Source organism: Canis lupus, chromosome 15 (assembly GCF_003254725.2).
Source record: "Canis lupus dingo isolate Sandy chromosome 15, ASM325472v2, whole genome shotgun sequence".
NCBI classification, from domain to species: domain Eukaryota; kingdom Metazoa; phylum Chordata; class Mammalia; order Carnivora; family Canidae; genus Canis; species Canis lupus.
The window spans coordinates 15,393,559-15,412,506 of NC_064257.1; the positions used below are offsets into that span (position 1 = coordinate 15,393,559).

Genomic DNA, 18,948 nt, shown 5'->3' on the forward strand with positions numbered 1-18,948 from the left:
GCTATTACCAGGATGCCTGGGTGGTTCAGTTGGTTAAGCATCCAACTCTTGATGTCAGCTCAGGTCTCAATCTCAGGGTTGTGAGTTCAAGTCCCACAATGGGCTCCACACTGGGCATGGAGTCTACATTTAAAAAATGGCTATTACCAAAAAGATAAGTAATAAGTGTTGGTGAGGATATGTAGAAAAGGAAACTCTCATGTACTATTGGTGAGAATGTAAATTGGTACAGCCACTTTGGAAGACAGTATGGCAGTTCCTTAAAAAACTAAAAATAGAAAAAAAAAAAAAACTAAAAATAGAACTACCATATGATACAATGATTCCACTTCTCAATATTTCTTCAAAGAAAATGAAAACACTAATGCAAAAAGATACATGCACCCCCTTATTCCTTGCAGCATTATATGTAGTGGCTAAGATGTGGAAACAATCTAAATGTCCTTCAGTCCATGAATGGATAAAGAAATTGTGGTATCTGTACACAATGGAATATTATTTAGCCATAAAAAAGACTGAAATCTTGCCATTTGCAACAATACAGATGGATCTCAAGGATATTATGCTAAGCGAAATAAGTTAGAGAAAGACATCATATGATCTCTTTTACATGTGGAATCTAAAACAAATTTTTTTAACCAAGCTCATAGATACAGAGAACAGATTGCTGCTGGTTTCCAGAGGTGGTAAGTGGGGGATGGGAGAAATGGGTGAACTGCTTTTTGTTTTAGTTTAAATAAATTGAAATTTTTAAAAAAGATTTTATTTATTTATTTATTTATTTGAGATAGAAAGAACAAGCAAGAGAGAGAGAGCATGAAGGGGTCAGGGGGCAGAAGGAGAAACAGATGGAGAGAGCAGGGAGCCCGATGTGGGGCTTGATCCCAGGACCCTAGGATCACTACCTGAGCCAAAGGCAGACACTCAACTGACTGAGCCACCCACATGCCCCAATAAATTGAATTTTTAAAGATGTTTGGTTAAAACCTGCAAAAAAAAAAAAGGGGGGGGGGGACGCCTGGATGGCCAGCGGTTGAATGTCTGCCTTTAGCTCAGGGCATGATCCTGGGGTCTTGGGATCAAGTCCCACATTGGGCTCCCCTCAGGAAGACTCTTTCTCCCTCTGCCCATGTCTCTGCCTCTCTCTGTGTGCCTCTCATGAATAAATAAATAAAATTAACAACCTTTTTTTTTTTTTTAATTTTTTTTTATTTACTTATGATAGGCAAACAGTGAGAGAGAGAGAGGCAGAGACACAGGCAGAGGGAGAAGCAGGCTCCATACACCGGGAGCCTGACGTGGGATTTGATCCTGGGTCTCCAGGATCGCGCCCTGGGCCAAAGGCAGGCGCCAAACCGCTGCGCCACACAGGGATCCCAAATAAATAAAATTAAAAAAAAAAAAAACGTAATGTATGTAATCTTCTGCTTGTTCATGATTCTTTAGGTTGGCAGTTTGGCCTGTTGTAACTGAGTTGGCTCGTTTCTGACATCAGCTAGTATATATTAACTGTTGCTGCCAGTGTATAAGTGTATACATGCATAACAAGTTACCATAAACGTAACATCTTAAAACAATACTGTGGGTCAGGAGTCCAGGCTTTACTTGGTTGGACCCTCTGATTCAGTCTTTTAAAAAACTAAAATCAAGGTGTCATCTAGGGTTGAAGTCTCATCTGAAGACTCAACTAGGAAAGGATTTCCTTCTTCTTTTTTTTTTTCTTTAAAGATTTTATTTATTTATTCATGATAGAGAGAGAGAGAGAGGCAGAGACACAGGCAGAGGGAGAAGCAGGCTCCATGCCAGGAGCCTGATGCGGGACTCGATCCTGGGACTCCAGGATCACGCCCTGGACCAAAGGCACCCAGGGATCCCCCCCCCCCTTTTTTAAATTATTTATTTATTCATGAGAGACAGAGAGAGAGGCAGAGACACAGGCAGAGGGAGAAGCAGGCTCCACACAGGGAGCCCAACATGGGACTCGATCCCGGGTCTCCAGGATCACACCCAGGGCCGAAGGTGGCGCCAAACTGCTGAGCCACCCAGGCTGCCCCTCCCCAAGGATTTCCTTCTAAGCTCACTTGTTTATTGGCAGAAATTTAGTTCCCTACGGACTAACTGGACTGAAAACCTTAATTTCTAACTGGCTGTTGGCTGTTGGCCAGAGGCTGCCCTCATTTCTGTATCACTTGGGCCTCTTCAGCATAACAACTTGCTTCACCAAAGCCAGCAAGGAGAAGAATCTTCTAGCAAGACAGAAATTACAAAGTTATGTGACTGAATAACAAAAGTAACATCTCATCACTTTTGCCATATTCTGTTGGTTAGAAGCAAGTTGCTAGGCCAGCCTGTATTCAGTGGGTGGGGATACAGGAGGGTGTGAATACCAAGAGGCAATTAGCATTCTTGGAGACAGCCTACCACAGTTGGGCTCACTGATATGTCTAGGGCCTCAGCTGTAATAGTTGAGTTTCTCTTTGCATCTAGTCTGTTACGTACTGGAGGCCCAAGCTATTCACATGACAGCAGCAGGTTCTAAAAGAGTAATATAAGCTACAAAGTCTCATGAAGCTAAGCTTGGAACTCAGACTGTCACTTCTTTTGCACTCTGTTCAAAGTAGTTGCTAGGCCAGTCTCGATATAAAGGATGGGGAACTAGACCTTACCTCTTTTTTTTTTTTCCCTCCTACGAGCACTTTCTTTTCCTTTAATTTTTTTTATGGTAGTAAGATACATGGAAAATTTACCATCTTTTTTAAATGTACAGTTCAGTGGTATTAAATCTACATTTATAATATTGTGAGCCATCACCATCATCTCTCTCCATAACTCTTTCCACCTCGTGAAACTGGGACTCTATATCATTAAACAATAATCCCCATTTCCCCCTTTCAGACATAGCCCCCAGAAATAACCATTATATTTTCTGTCTCTATGATTTTGACTATTTTAAGTTCCCTATATAAGTGGAGTCATACAGTATTTATCTTTTTGTCACTGGCTTATTTCACATAGTATAATGTCCTCAAGGTTCATCTATGTTTAGCATATTGCAGAATTGCCTTCATTTTTAAGGCTGAGTAATATTTTCTTGTGTGTATATATATATTATATTTTGCTTATCTGTTACTCCATCAGTGGACACTTGGGTTGCTTTCACATTTTAGCTATTGTGAATAATGCTGTTATGAACAGGGGTGTATACATCTCTCTGTGAAACCCTGCTTCCAGTTCTTTTGGGTGGTATACCCAGAAGTGGAATTGCTGAATCATATGGTAATTCTATTTTTAATTTTTTGAAGAACCACTATACTATTTTATATGATGGCTATACTATTTTCTGTTCTAGACCTTACCTCTTGAAGGGAAGAAGAACAACAGATTTGTAACCCTTTAGGGCAGCCCAGGTGGCTCAGCCGTTTAGCGCTGCCTTCAGCCCAGGGCGTGATCCTGGAGACCCAGGATCAAGTTCCAACGTCAGGCTCCCTGCATGGAGCCTGCTTCTCCCTCTGCCTGTGTCTCTGCCTCTCTCTCTCTCTCTCTCTCTCTCTCTCTCTCTCTCTCTGTGTGTGTGCGTGTGTATGTGTGATGAATAAATAAATAAAACCTTAAAAAAAAAAAAGATTTGTAACCCTTTAAATCTACGGTCTACATTTTTTTCCATAATTGAAGTATTTTTATTTTATGTACAACGAGTTGGTATTAAGGTAGGAATCTTGGATGACCCATTCAAGGGAGTTCTCTTAATACAACTTAATGAAGCCTACATCCTTTGTATACTGATGGAAACACTGACAGCATGTATTGAGGCCGAATTTCAGATCACACCATGCTGATTTGAGCAGCCATGGCAAGAACAAGAAGAACCCCGACCAGATTTCCAGATGACTCCGGTAGAACTGCTGGTAACCCATCTTACCCTCTCAGCTGCAATGAAGCAAAAGGGCTACTATATACATTCTTAGTTTTGATTTGCTAATATTTTATTTAGGATCCTTGTACTTATATAATAAATGAATATGCCTATAATTTTCATTTCTTATAATACTTTTGGCTGGTCTTGGCATTTTTGTCTGGTCTTGGCATTGATTATGCTAGCCTTATAAAATGAATTGGAATTCCCTACTATAAACATAATGCTTGTCACAGGAAAGGTGCACAAGTATATTTATTAGTTGAATGAATGAATGGACAAGTAAGTGACTATAGAGGAGATAGAAGGGTCAAGAAGGTAAAGAAGGTCAGAAGTAAAAATCAACTAGGAAAAAATATGAATAGTTGACAGAATTTTTTTAATGGAAACTCATAGTTTTAACCATTTTTCCCCTTTTAGCTTTTTTTTTTTTAAAGATTTTAGGGGATCCCTGGGTGGCGCAGCAGTTTGGCGCCTGCCTTTGGCCCAGGGCGCGATCCTGGAGACCCGGGATCGAACCCCACATCAGGCTCCCAGTGCATGGAGCCTGCTTCTCCCTCTGCCTGGGTCTCTGCCTCTCTCTCTCTCTCTCTCTCTCTCTCTCTGTGTGACTATCATAAATAAATAAAAATTAAAAAAAATATTTTATTTATTTATTTGACAGAGAGGGAAAGCACAAGCAGAGGGAACAGCAGGCAGAGGGAGAGGGAGAAGCAGGCTTCCTGCTAAGGGCCTCAATCCCAGGGTCCTGGGATCATGACCTGAGCTACCCAAGCACCCTTTAACTGTTTTCTTAATCTCATTTGTGTAGTCTATTTAGGATGGACATTCTGATGTTACCTGCTCTGCTCCAAAAGTAGAATTTGCTTTGTTAGAACAGAAAAAAAAACCTTTCCCAATTCCTATAATTTGTAGCATATTCTGAAATCTCAGTTACTATGGTAGCTACAAGGAAGCAAATACAAGGAAGGAGACCCTGAGAGTGAGGAATGTGAGTCAAGAGCACATAGCTGAAACATGGACTTGTTAGAAATCACTGGTCCCAGGACATTCAGTAATTCAAGGTTTTGTGGGCTAAAGGACTTGGATAGAACAAGAACTCCAAATTATATCCAAAAATAACATCACTGTGTTTCTTTTTAAAATGTTGGCTCATAATCAGACTGTTGCAGACTGTTATATTCTCAAATTTCAGTGTAATGGATGAATTGATGTACGTCATATCTACTATGTGACATTTGAAATTCTCTGCAAATTTTGCTTCAAACTAAATTTTCTGTAAAACTTACCTTCAAATTGGAATTACCCTTCCTTCTTTGGAGTTCACAAATCCTGGTTATTGAAAAAAAACATATAACGTATTTTTTTTAAAGTTTATTTGTTTATTTAAGTTATCTCTACACCCAATGTGGGGCTCAGATTCATGAACATGAGATCAAGAGTCACATGCTCTTCTGACTGAGCCAGCTGAGCACCCCAATATAAAACTTTTTATGGTAGTTTTTCTCTATTTAGATTCAGACACTGCATATGATAAAATGACTAGAAATCATCTGAAGGAAAGAATGCTTTCAAGCACCTAGGCTAAACACATTACACATTTGAGTAATACAGTTGGTTCTAGGTGTGTAGGCAGCTGCAGCCAACACTGAAACATGTTCAGTTATGTAGTAGCAGTTGTCAGTATGAGGCAAACAAATTCATCTATAGAAATACTATTTTTCTAGGGACATTTGGGTGGCTTAGTTGGTTAAGTGTCAGGCTCTTGATCTCAGCTCTGGTCTTGAGTTCATGAGTTCAAGCCCCATGTTGGGCTCCACATTGGGCATGGAGCCTGCTTATAAAAAAATATTTTTCTAGAGCTCAACTTTTTTTCCTTTTTCCAAAGAGGTATTAAATCCTTGATTTATTTGATTGTTGTGAGGATCATATGAGAGCATATATTCTGTTTAATTTTTTAAAACATTTTATTTAATCTTTGTGTTAATAGAGCTTTACAAATATTAACTGATTTAATCCTCATAACAAGCCTTTGTGAAGTAGACACTATTATGATACCAATTTTGCAGATGAAACTAAGGAACAAAAAAGTTTAGTATCTTTCTTAAAGACATACAGCTAGTAAGTGGGATTTATACCCAGGAGGTTAGGCCTCAAAGGCTCTCTTCTTAATCATATAGTGCTGTGCTGCCTCTATATTAAATGCTTTGTAAGTTATAGATATATACTGTACAGATGTTAGTAGGAGCTTTTATTAAGTACCTGACACTGTACTAGATGTTATTGGAGATATAAGCCTGCCTCTGAAGAATTTATAATCTTGTTGGTAGAAAGAAATATAACATAGAAAACAGCAGTAACATGACAGCCTGAAACATCACTGTCTACCAGGGAACTCTCCACATTAGTAAATATGCACCTTATTTTCTTTGAGTCCTCTCTTACACGGCATAAAATCTAATGCATAATAGACATATAGATAATGTTGATTGAATGTACATGTCCTTAAATGATGTTATTCCCATTTCCACAGTGAGCAGATGTAGGGTATTTGCAGAGAAAGAATTCCTTGTTATACTTTCTGTGCTGTGTGTGAGTTTACAGATCATCCACGGATGTGGCTTTTCTTTTTTTTTTTTTTTAATATTTATTTATTTATTTATTTATTTATTTATTTATTTATGATAGACACGGGGGGGGGGCAGAGGAGGAGGGAGAAGCAGGCTTCAGGCCGTCAGGCCGGGAGACTGACGCGGGACTCGATCCCGGGACTCCAGGATCGCGCCCTGGGCCAAAGGCAGGCGCCAAACCACTGAGCCACCCAGGGATCCCCATCTTTTTTTTTTTTTTTAAACCTTAGGAAGTTTTATCTTTTTATTAAGATTTTATTTATTCATGAGAGACACAGAGAGAGAGAGAGAGGCAAGAGACATAGGCAGAGGATGAAGCAGGCTCCATGCAGGGAGTCGGAGTCTCCAAAATCATGACCTAAGCTAAAAGCAGATGCTTAACCCCTGAGCCTCCCAGGTGTCCCTCATTTTTTTTTTAACAAATGTTACATATATTTAAAATGTACAGTGATGTTTTGCTGTATGTAGACATGATTGTGAAATGATTACCATAGTCAAACTAATTAGTGTATCTACCACCTCCATAGCTCTTTGTTTTTGAGATAATTTCATATTTACAGAATGATTACAAGACTAGTACAGAGAACTTATATATCCTTTACCAAGATTCCCCAAATGTTAACATTAGTTCTATTATTCTCTCCGCATGATATACATTCAATATATAATATGTATATATATTACATAGACTATTATTATTTTTATGAGCTATTTGAGAATAAGTTGCAGATAATGATTCCTTTTTTTCTTTTTTTTTTTTTAAGATTTTATTTATTTATTCATGATAGACACAGTGAGAGAGAGAGGCAGAGACACAGAGGGTGAGGCAGGTTCCATGCAGGGAGCCCAGTGTGGGACTCGATCCCGGGACCTCAGGATCACGCCCTGGGCCAAAGGCAGGCGCCAAACCGCTGAACCACCCAGGGATCCCCGATAATTATTCCTTTTGCCTTTAAATACATCAGTGTGTATCCTGCCCCCAACCCCTCACTGCCACCTGAAAAGGACACTCTGTTGAAACAGGAAATTACACTGCTACAATATTCTAATCTACAGACCCTTTTCAAACTTTACCAGTTTACCTAATAACATCCTTTAGAACAATACAAAAATATTTTGACTATCTATGTTTAAACATTGTGGTAAGTATGTGCTATATAACAATCTTGTATTTAGTTCCAAGAGAATTGTGAGCAGGTGCTCTGTCCCCCTGACTTAGTCATGCAGGCAGGGGTGAATGGCTTTGTTTGATTTCCCTTCTTTTGTATGATTCAGTGGAGCAGCGTGACTTCATTGGAGTGGACAGCACAGGAAAGAGGCTGCTCTTCATGGCTAATGAAGCGGACTTGGATGAAGAGCTGGTCATTAAGGGATCCATCCTGCAGAAGTAAGCCCTAGGGTTTTTCTTTCTGGCAATTTTCCTGGTCTTAAAACAAAATAAAACCACCCAGTGGATGGGAAAGGGGGAATGAAAACTAGATTATACTGTGTGAAATTGACAAAAGTATGTGACTGTTTTCCCATGAGACAGAATGAAGGCTTCTCCTCACCACACAAGCTTAGCTTTTCCCTGTGTCTTTTTCTTGCCAAGGTAGAGTCAAATCATGCATAGCAGTAGGGCAAAGCAGCTGTGGGGAGAAGTGGAAACAGGACTGTGTTTCTAACAGTATTATAGAACTTCCTTTTTTTTTTTTAATTGCGGTAAACACACAACAAAAATTTACCATCTTAACGACTTTTAAGTATACAGTTCACTAGTGTTAAACATATTGACATTGTTGTGAAACAGATCTCCAGAACTTTTTCATCTTGCAAATCTGAAGTTCTACATCTGTTAAACAATGGCTCTTCTCTTTTCCCTATCCCGAGCTCCTGGTAACCACCACTTGACTTTCAGTTTCTATGAACTTGACTACTTTAAATAGATAGATACCTCAGATAAGTAGAATTATACAGTATTTGTCTTTTGTTGACTGGCTTATTTTATTTAGTATAGTATCCTCAGGGTTCATCCATGTTGTAGCGTGTATCAGAATTTCCTTCTTTTTTAAAGCAACATAATACTCCCATTGTGTGTACATGCCACATTTTTTAAATTTATTCATCTGTCACTAGACATTTGGGTTGCTTCCACCTCGTGGCTGTTGTGAATGATGCTGCAGTGAACATGAGTGTACACATATCCCTTTGTGAGCCTACTTTAAATTCTTCTAGATATACTACCAGTAGTGGGATTGCTGGATTATGACAGCTCTATTTTTTTATTTTTATTTATTTATTTGTTTGTTTGTTTATTTATTTTTAGTTCTATTTTTAAAAATATTTTATTTATTTATTCATGAGAGACACAGAAAGAGAGAGGCAGAGACTTAGGCAGAGGGAGAAGCAGGCTCCATGCAGGGAACCCAATGCAGGACTCGATCCCAGAACTCCAGAATCATGCCCTGAGCTGAAGCCAGACACTCAACCGCTGAGCCACCCAGGCATCCCAACAGTTCTATTTTTAATTTTTCGAGGAATCTCCCTACCGTTTTTCATATTGGCTGTGCCATTTTACAATCCCACCAGCAGTGCACAAAGATTCCAGTTTCTGTACATCCTCATGAACACTTACTGTTTTCTATTTTTTATAGTAACCACCCTAGTGGCTACTAATGGATAACCTAGGCACATCTTCTTTAATCACCATTTATTGAGAGCTCCCCCAGCATGGACTTTTTCATCAGAAGCCACCATACTCAGAGCTTTACTACCTGATACCAGTACACAGGAATGTTGAAAAACTGTTTGGAGCCTGGATTGGACTTGTATTGGACTTGTCTATTGTTTTACCATAGCATCCTTGTCCCAGATTGGAATACTCTGTTGTTGTTGTTGTTTTTTCCCTCTGTTATTCTTTATTAAACCCATTTTTGTTGCTTTAAAAACAAACAAAAAACATGTTTGGAGCCTGGATGAAATGAATGTGAAAGGAATAAGTTGGGAAGGAAGAGTGTCTTGCTTATTGTTTTGCTCTCTAGCACAGCAGAGGTAGGAGACATATTTCAAAATATATATTCTAATGAAAATGAAACTTAATTCTAGCTTCAGTTAGCCCAGTGGATTAGAGTTTGATATTAGAGCCTTCGTTGTCTCATCTATAAAAATGGGTTTAGTAATAATAGGGCTGCCGTAGGAAATAAATGTACATAAAACAACATAATACCTGTTTCATAATAAGTAGCCAAAAAATTGTAGACAATTTTTTTTAAGATTTTATTTACTTATTCATGAGAGAGAGAGGCAGAGAGAGAAGCAGGCTCCATGCAGGGAGCCCTATATGGGACTCCATCCTGGGACCACAGGATCACGACCTGAGCTGAAGGCAGATGCTCAACCACTGAACCACCCAGCCATCCCAATTATTATTATTTCTAAATAAATAAACAACACTTGAAAATACATGCATAATATCATTTCCAAATTAAATTGGTTGTTTCGATTGCCTTGCAGACTTCCTACTACTAATTCCTAATTAAATGTGAAAAAATAAATTAATATAAAACTGGCAGAAATTTCAACAATGGCAAAGTAGGATAATTAAATACAATAAAGCTTAAAAACTAGTGATCAAGGAAAGAAACAAGATTCTGATGAGAAACAAAAAGGAATAAAAATAGGCTCCCAACTCCACCCTATCACCATTCCCTAGAAGCCATACTGATATATTAATGAATTCCATAAATTCTCAACTAATAGCTCCAAAGCTGGAAAGAAGTAACTGAGCACATATCTGTACTTTTATCTTCTTCTGACTGAGAATCAATGGGAAGAACTATTTGCAAGTAAATGATAAACCAGGGAAAATGAACAATGAGGCTGACTCTTTAACAGAAACAAAAGATCAAGGAGCACTGGGGTGGCTCAGTGTTTGAGCATCTGCCTTTGGCTCAAGTTGTGATCCTGGGGTCCTGGGATCAAATCTCGTATTGGGCTCCCCACAGGGAGCCTGCTTCTCCCTCTGCCTCTGTCTCTGTCTCTCTCTCTCTCTCTTTGTGTCTCTCATGAATGAATAAATAAAATCTTTGGGAAAAAAAAAAAAGAAAAAGGAGATCAAGCCTAAAAATGAATAAATAGGTGAAGTAATATAAAGCCGGAAACTATTCCTCTGTAGGAGTAGAATATACTCCTTAATTATATGGAATGAAACAAGAATATTTAACAGAATCTCAGGAAGGAGGGGCGCCTGGTTGGCTCAGTCAGTTAAGCATCTAACTCTTGATTTCAGCCCAGGTCGTGATCTCAGGGTTGTGAGATCAAGCCCTGTGTTAGGCTCTGTGTTCAGTGCAGAGTCTGCTTAAGAGTCTCTCTCTCTCCCTCTCCCTCTGCCCTTCTCTCCTGCTCATATTCTCTCTCAGTAAATAAATAAATAAAATATTTTTTTGAAAATTAAAAAAAAAGAATCTCAGGAAAGAAAAATGTTTTAACAAAGATCCTGCAGTTCTGTAGCTGTGTTTCCTATGCCCCTTCTGTCCCTCTGACTCATCATTCCCTAAAGCCATAGGACCGTACACAGAATACAAAATAACCGGCACTACTGGGTATTTACCCAAAGAAAACAAAAATAGTATTTGAAAAGATCTGTACATTCCTGTGTTTATTGCAGCATTATTTACAGTAGCCAAGATAAGGAAGCAACTTGTGTCCATCTATAGATGAATGGATAAAGATGATGTGGTAATATATACAATGAAATATTAGCCATAAAAAAGAATGAGATCTCGCCATTTGCAACAACATGAGGATGGACCTAGAGGGTATTATGCTAAGTAAAAAAGTCAGACAGAGAAAGATAAATACCATATGATTTCACTTATATGTTGAATCTAGAAAACAAAACAAAGAAACAAATTTTAAAAAGCAGAAATGGGCTGGGCACCTGGGTTGCTCAGTTGGTTAGACATTGCACTCTTGATTTCAGCTCAGGTCATGATCTCAAGTTCTTGGCATCAAGCCCCACCTCAGGCTCTGCACTCAGTCGGGAGCCTGCTTGGAATTCTCTCTCCCTCTCCCTCTCCCCCACTCACATGCTCTGGTGCTACACAATCTTTCTCTCTCTCAAATATTTTTTTTTCTCTCAAATAAATTTTTAAAAATAAAATAACCAGAAATGGGCACCTGGCTGACTTAGTCATTAGAGCATGCAGCTCTTGATCTTGGCCTTATGAATTTGAGCCCCATATTAGGTGTAGTTATCACTTAAAAATAAAATCATTTTGGAGGCGCCTGGGTGGCTCAGTAGGTTAAGCATCTGACTTTTGATTTAGGCTCAGGTCATGATTTCAGGATTGTGAAATAGAGTCCCATTTTGGGCTCCCCGCTAGGCATGGAGCTTGCTTAAGATTCTCTCTCTCCTCACTCTGCCCCAAACTCCCTCTTTTTCTTTCTCTCTCCCTCTCTCTAAAAAAAATAAAAATAAATAAATAAATAAATAAATAAATAAATAAATAATAAAATCTTTAAAAAAAACAAAATTAAAAAAATAAAAAATAGAAACAGACCCATAAATAGAGAACAAACTGGTGGTAGCCAGAGGGGAGGGGAGTGGAGGTAAGCAAAAAGAGGTAAAGGAGAGTAGGAGGTATAGGCTTCCAGTTATGGGATGAATAAGTCATTGGAATGAAAGGGTCAACACAGGGAATATAGTCAGTGGTATTGTAATAGTGTTATATGGTGACAGATGGTAGCTACATTTGTCTGAGCGTAACATACGGTGTTAAATCACAGTATTATACACATGAAATTAATGTAATATTGTGTATCAACTATACTTCAATTTAAAAAAAGGAAAAAAATAACCACCACTCAGTAGTTGGTGTCAGATACAGGACGGTGAGAGATAAGAACTCATTCAAACCAGAGCAAAACAAACAAAACAGGCCCAGACAAGACCAAAAGAATCAGTATATCAACTATACAGACATACAGCAAACAAAATGAAGGCAAGAAAAATGTTCTACAAAAGACAACATATTCTGAAAAAGGCATAACTCAATAAATAGAATTTCCTATACTATACAACTGTAAAACTATAAAACAACTCATCAAAAAGTGAATTTAATAAATGAAAGTTAAGTGATGAGGTGATAAAACAACAAAATAAGATAAAAAGAGAAATGATGGAACTAAGAAAATAAATTGAGGACCAATTAAAATAGCAAAGAACATAACAGATACCACTGAAAATCGAATTATTGACATAGAGGAAAGGATTGAGGTACTCAGTGATTTCAAAGAAAAAGAAAATGATTAAAAATTATACAGAATCTAATAGGAAAAAAAAAGACAAAGATGACTTAAACAAATTAATGTCTCTAAAATAGAGAACTAAACATGTGACCAAAAGATGTATTCAAAGATAGAAGAAGGGGATCCCTGGGTGGCTCAGTGGTTTAATGCCTGCCTTCGGCCCAGGGCGTGATCCTGGAATCCCGGGTTTGAGCCCCACATCAGGCTCCCTGCATGGAGCCTGCTTCTCTCTCTGCTTCTCTCTCTGTCTCTGCCTGTCTCTCTTTGTGCCTCTCATGAATAAATAAATAAAATATTTTTTAAAAAAAATATTTTTAAAAAACAAAGATAGAAGGACTTCTTGGTAAAATAATTTTATTTAAGGATTTTAATATAAAGATAGAAGGGCTGAGTAAATATGATGACCTATGAAATCCCACTTAAACAGCAATACAGGGATTTTAGAGAGTTACAAATCCAGAAGACTAAAGAATATGAAAAAGGAAAGAGCAACAACAGAAGTTTGGAAGCAGGAAAGCAAGACAATATAATATACCTCAGAAAGCTGAATGCTAAGCCAGCAATGGGGAAAACTGAACTGCAAACTCATTTACCCTACAAAACTCTAAAGAGTCAAGATTCAGCAGCACCAGCTATATCCACAAGTGAAGCTAAAAACTGGATCCCTTGAAAATTTGTCCAAACTGTAGATAAACCCTCAGATTTCCTTCCCTAAACCTCACAATGCTGGCAAGAGACTGGAGATTTATTCTCAGAAGACGGTAAAATAGGGCAGCCCTGGTGGCTCAGCGGTTTAGCGCCGCCTTCAGCCCTGATCCTGAAGACCCGGGATCGAGTCCCATGTTAGGCTCCCTGCATGGAGCCTGCTTCTCCCTCTGCCTGTGTCTCTGCCTCTCTCTCTGTCTCTCATGAATAAATAAATAAAATCTTAAAAAAAAAAAAAAAAAGGGGGGGGGTCCCTGGGTGGCGCAGCGGTTTGGCGCCTGCCTTTGGCCCAAGGCGCGATCCTGGAGACCCGGGATCGAATCCCACGTCGGGCTCCCGGTGCATGGAGCCTGCTACTCCCTCTGCCTATGTCTCTGCCCCTCTCTCTCTCTCTCTCTCTCTCTCTGTGACTATCATAAATAAATAAAAATTAAAAAAAAAAAAAGAAGAAGAGGGTAAAATAGAAGATCTCTGGATTGGGGCACTAGGCATAAATGAGGTTGGAGGTACCATACTTAAAATTAGGATTAAGTGGGTGTCCATCGAAAGATGAATGTATAAAGAAGATGTGGTTTATGTATACAATGGAATAGTACTCCGCCATTAGAAACAACAAATACCCACCATTTGTTTTGACGTGGATGGAACTGGAGGATATTATGCTGAGTGAAATAAGTCAATCGGAGAAGGACAAACATTATATGGCCTCATTCATTTGGGGAATATAAAAAATAGTGAAAGGGGATAAAGGGGAAAGGAGAAAAAATGAGTGGGAAATATGAGAAAGGGAGACAGAACATGAGCGACTCCTAACTCTGGGAAACGAACTAAGGGTGGTAGAAAGGGAGGTGGGCGGGGGGTGGGGGTGACTGGGTGACGGGCACTGAGGGGGGCACTTGATGGGATGAGCACTGGGTGTTATTCTATATGTTGGCAAATTGAACACCAATAAAAAATAAATTTATAAAAAAAAATAAAAGCCTTGGTGATAAGCAAAAAAAAAAAAAAGAAAGAAAAATTAGGATTAAGTGAATGTATATCCTAAGATCTTCAGCTTTTGTCTCCCACTTATCTTCTAAATACTAGCAGCCAGGCTTGTACCTGTCAAGCAAGAACATTAGAGGATTCTTCTCTATGGTAACAGATGGTCCAAGAGGAGACTTAAAGATACAGACATTGAGGAATTCCCAATAGAAAACCCACTTCTTGGGTCATCCTACATTGAATTTCAAAGTTGGCAAAGCCACATGTTGGATGCTCACAATGAAATATATATACTTTTTTATATTAGAGTTCAATTTGCCAACATATAGCATAACACCCAGTGCTCATCCCGTCAGGTGTCCCCCTCAGTGCCTGTCACTCACCCCAACCCCCCACCCACCTCCCTTTCCACTATCCCTTGTTTGTTTCCCAGAGTTAGGTGTCACAATGAAATATTTATTATGCCACTATTAAATTTAGACAGAAACAGGGATTATAAAATCTAGAGGCCAAAACAAATAGAAAAAAAAAAAAAACCAACAAGTTAGCAGAAAAACCAACAAATTATTCAGAGAGAAGAAAACTTCAAAAAAGGTAACATTACTCAGAAAGATTCATTAATATTTGAGCATCTGAGTACCACTGTTCTAGGAGCTAGGAATACAGCAGTGAACAAAATACACCAAAATCCTTGCCCTCATTGAGAGGTAAGAGAATACTGCATTCATGAACCCAAAAAGCAGAATGGTGTATTAAAAAAGGAGCATTGAGTGGCACAAAAATAGACATGTAGATCAATGGAACAGAGTAGAAAGCCCAGAAATAAATGCATGGTTTATATGGTCAATTAATCCATGACACAGGAGGAAGAATATACAACAGAGAAAAGACAGTCTCTTCAATAAATGGTGCTAAGGGGATCCCTGGGTGACGCAGCGGTTTGGCGCCTGCCTTTGGCCCAGGGCGCAATCCTGGAGACCCGGGATCGAATCCCACGTCGGGCTCCCGGTGCGTGGAGCCTGCTTCTCCCTCTGCCTATGTCTCTGCCTCTCTCTCTCTCTCTCTCTCTCTGTATGACTATCACAAATAAATTAATCAATTAAACAAACAGAAAAAACGTTTAAAAAAAATAAATGGTGCTAAGGAAACTGGACAGCTACATACAAAAGCATGAAACTGGATCACTTTCTAACACCATACACAAAAATAAGCTCAAAATGAATTAAATAGTAAATGTGAGACTTGAAAACAAAATTCCTAGAAGAGCACACAGGCACTAATTTCTCTGACATTGAGTATAACAACCATTTTTCTATATATGTCTCCTAAGGCAAGGGAAACAAAAAAATAAACTATTGGGGTTACGTTAAAATAAAAAGCTTGTGCACAGAGAAGGAAACCATCAAAACAAACAGGTAGTCCACTAAATGGGAGAATATATTTGTAAGCAATATATCCAGTAAGAGATTAATACCCAAAATATTCATAAAGAACTTTTATTGGGGCACCTGAGCGGCTCAGTCAGTTAAGCGTCCAACTCATGATCTTATGGTTCGTGGGATCAAGCTGCACATCAGGCTCTGCACTCAGGAGGGAGTTTACTCTAAATTCTCTCCTCCTGCCCCTTCCCCAACATGTGTGCGCGCGCGCACACACACACACACACACACACTCTCTCTCTCTCTCGCTCTCAGTCTTTAAAAAAAGAAAAGAACTTAACACCGAAAAAAAAATCTGACCCAAAAAGTGGGCAGGGAACCTGAATAGATATTTTTCCAAAGAAGACATACACATGGCCAACAGACACATGAAGAGATGCTCAGTATCACTTGTCATCAGGGAAATGCAAATCAAAACCACAATGAGACATCACTTTACATCTGGCAGAATGGCTAAAACCAAAAAGACAAGAAACAAAACAAAAAAAAACAAAAAACCAAAAAGACAAGAAACAGCAAGTGTTGGTGAAGATGTGGAGAAAAAGGAACCCTCGTCCAATGTTGGTGAAGATGTAAATTGGTACAGTCACGGTAGAAAATAGGATCGTGGGATCCCTGGGTGGCGCAGCGGTTTGGCGCCTGCCTTTGGCCCAGGGCGCGATCCTGGAGACCCAGGATCGAATCCCACGTCAGGCTCCCGGTGCATGGAGCCTGCTTCTCCCTCTGCCTGTGTCTCTGCCTCTCTCTCTCTCTCACTGTGTGCCTATCATAAAAAAAAAAAAAAAAAGAAAAAATAGGATCGAGATTCCTCAAAAAATTAAAAATAGAAATACCATATGATCCCAATATTTTCCAAAGAAAGTGAAAACATTAATTTGGAAAGATATATGCACCCCTTTTTTTATTGCAGCATTATTTATAATAGCCAAGATACAGAAGAAACCAGGTGTCCATCAATAGATGAATAGATATGGGGCAGCCCCGGTGGCGCAGCGGTTTAGCGCCGCCTGCAGCCCAGGGCCTGATCCTGGAGACCCGGGATCCAGTCCCATATCGGGCTCCCTGCGTGGAGCCTGCTTCTCCCTCTGCCTCTCTCTCGCTCACTCTGTGATTCTCATGAGTTAACAAAATGGAATCTTAAAAAAAAAAATAGATGAATGGATAAAGCAGTTGTGGTACAGTCACACAGAGACAGGAATATTATGGTGCCATAAAAAAGGGTGAGATCTTGCCATTTGCAATAACATGAATGGACCTAGAGGGTATTATGCTAAGTGAAAAAAGTTAGAATGGGGACGACAAATGCCATATATTTTGCTTACATGTGGAATCTAAAAAATGAAACAAATGTATAAAAAGCAAAAAGCAGAATCAGCCCTATTAATACAGAGAACAAACTGATGGTTGCCAGAGGGAAGGAGAGTGAGGGGATGGATTAAGGGGAGTGAGAGGCAGAGGCTTCCAGTTATGAAATGAATAAGTTAAAGGAATAAAGGGCACAGCACAGGGAATATATGATCAATGGTATTGTAATAGCATTCTGTGGTGACACATGGTAGCTACGCTTGTGGTGAGGATAGCCTCATAAGGTAAGGTATAGAGATGTTGAATCACTACATTGTAGTCCAGTATACTCAAATATTTTTTAAGGGGAGCATTTAGAGAACAAGAAAGTGTTAATGGTAATAAGGAAAAACTCAGTAGAAAGGTTGGAAAAAATTTTTGAAAACTGTTTTTCACAACACAGAATAAAACAAATTGATAAAAAATAAAGAAATAATAATAAGAGAATTAAAGGAGCAGCGTAGGAGGTCCAACATTTGAATATTAGGAGTTTCAGAAAGAAAGAACAGAGAAAATGAAGAGAGGAAATAGCATCAATGAAGAAATATAAAAACATTTCTTAGAATAAAAGGAACTGGGTTTCTAGACTGAAAGGAAGCAGTGCCCACAGAATGCATGAAAAGAAAATGACGAAGGTTGTCATTGTGAAATGTTGTAACACATTTCACTGTTAGACCATTGATGTCAAAGAGAAGATCTAACAAGCTTCCAGATGGGGAGGAGATATCAGACATAAAGGAATTAAAGCAGCTTTGAACTTTTAACAGCAGCACTAGAAACTATAAAACAGTGGAGGACAGCTTTCAAAATTTTTAAATCTATATGTAGTCAAGCTGTCAATCAAGTGTGAGAGTAAAATAAGAATTTCACAAACATTTGCTTTCCATGCATCTGTTTTCAGAAAGCTGCTAGAGGATATACAACACCAAAACCCTGGCATAAACTAAGAAAGAGAAAGACATGGGATTATAGGAAAAAGAATCCCAAGGATGATGATGAAGGGAGATTTCTGGGTAATACCTATGCCCCCAGTGTAGATGTCAATCAGACGTTGGAATAGCTCAGAAAGCTTTGGGAATAATTTCTTCAGGTTGATCATATTTCTTCTGATGAAAATGACAGAATACTTGATGCATCTCAGTGTTTTGAGCACTTGGTGATTAGTTTGGGATTGAATTATTGACAAGTATATGGAAAACTAAGAAATGAGAGAAAACAATGCCAAGGCAAACAAAAATATGCAGGAAAAAATTAACCATTAGTTACTGAATGTCTCAGGTGTAGCTAATGTTTATATATGCATCATAATGTAATTACTGACTTGATCTAACCAAATTTATATTATAATTACTTTGGAATGATGAGAGGAAGGATTAATGTGTTGGAAACCCAAGGGAAGACGAGAGATAAACATCCTCTTTAAAAGTTAATAACAGGGGATGCCCTGGATGGCTCCACGGTTTAGCGCCTGCCTTCAGCCCAGGGCGTGAACCTCGAGTCCTGGGATTAAGTCCTACATCGGGTTCCCTGCATGGAGCCTGCTTCTCCCTCTGCCTGTGTCTCTGCCCTTCTCTCTCTCTCTCTCTCTCTCTCTCTGTCTCTCGTGAATAAATAAATAAAATCTTAAAAATAAGTAAATAAATAA

The 18,948-nt window shown here is 38.9% G+C and overlaps 1 protein-coding gene and 1 pseudogene across 4 annotated transcripts in view; one reads left to right on the forward strand and one right to left on the reverse strand.

The window, feature by feature from the left end:
* Positions 1–18,948, forward strand: part of EIF2B3 (eukaryotic translation initiation factor 2B subunit gamma) — a 145,299-nt gene that overhangs the window by 45,117 nt on the left and 81,234 nt on the right. For all 4 annotated transcript variants that reach the window (XM_025420314.3, XM_049094495.1, XM_049094497.1 and 1 more), the window contains exon 5: positions 7,819–7,930. In XM_025420314.3, coding sequence (XP_025276099.1) covers positions 7,819–7,930 — 112 coding nt within the window. The remainder of the gene's footprint in view (positions 1–7,818; positions 7,931–18,948) is intronic.
* Positions 3,744–4,036, reverse strand: LOC112642199 (40S ribosomal protein S29-like; annotated as a pseudogene).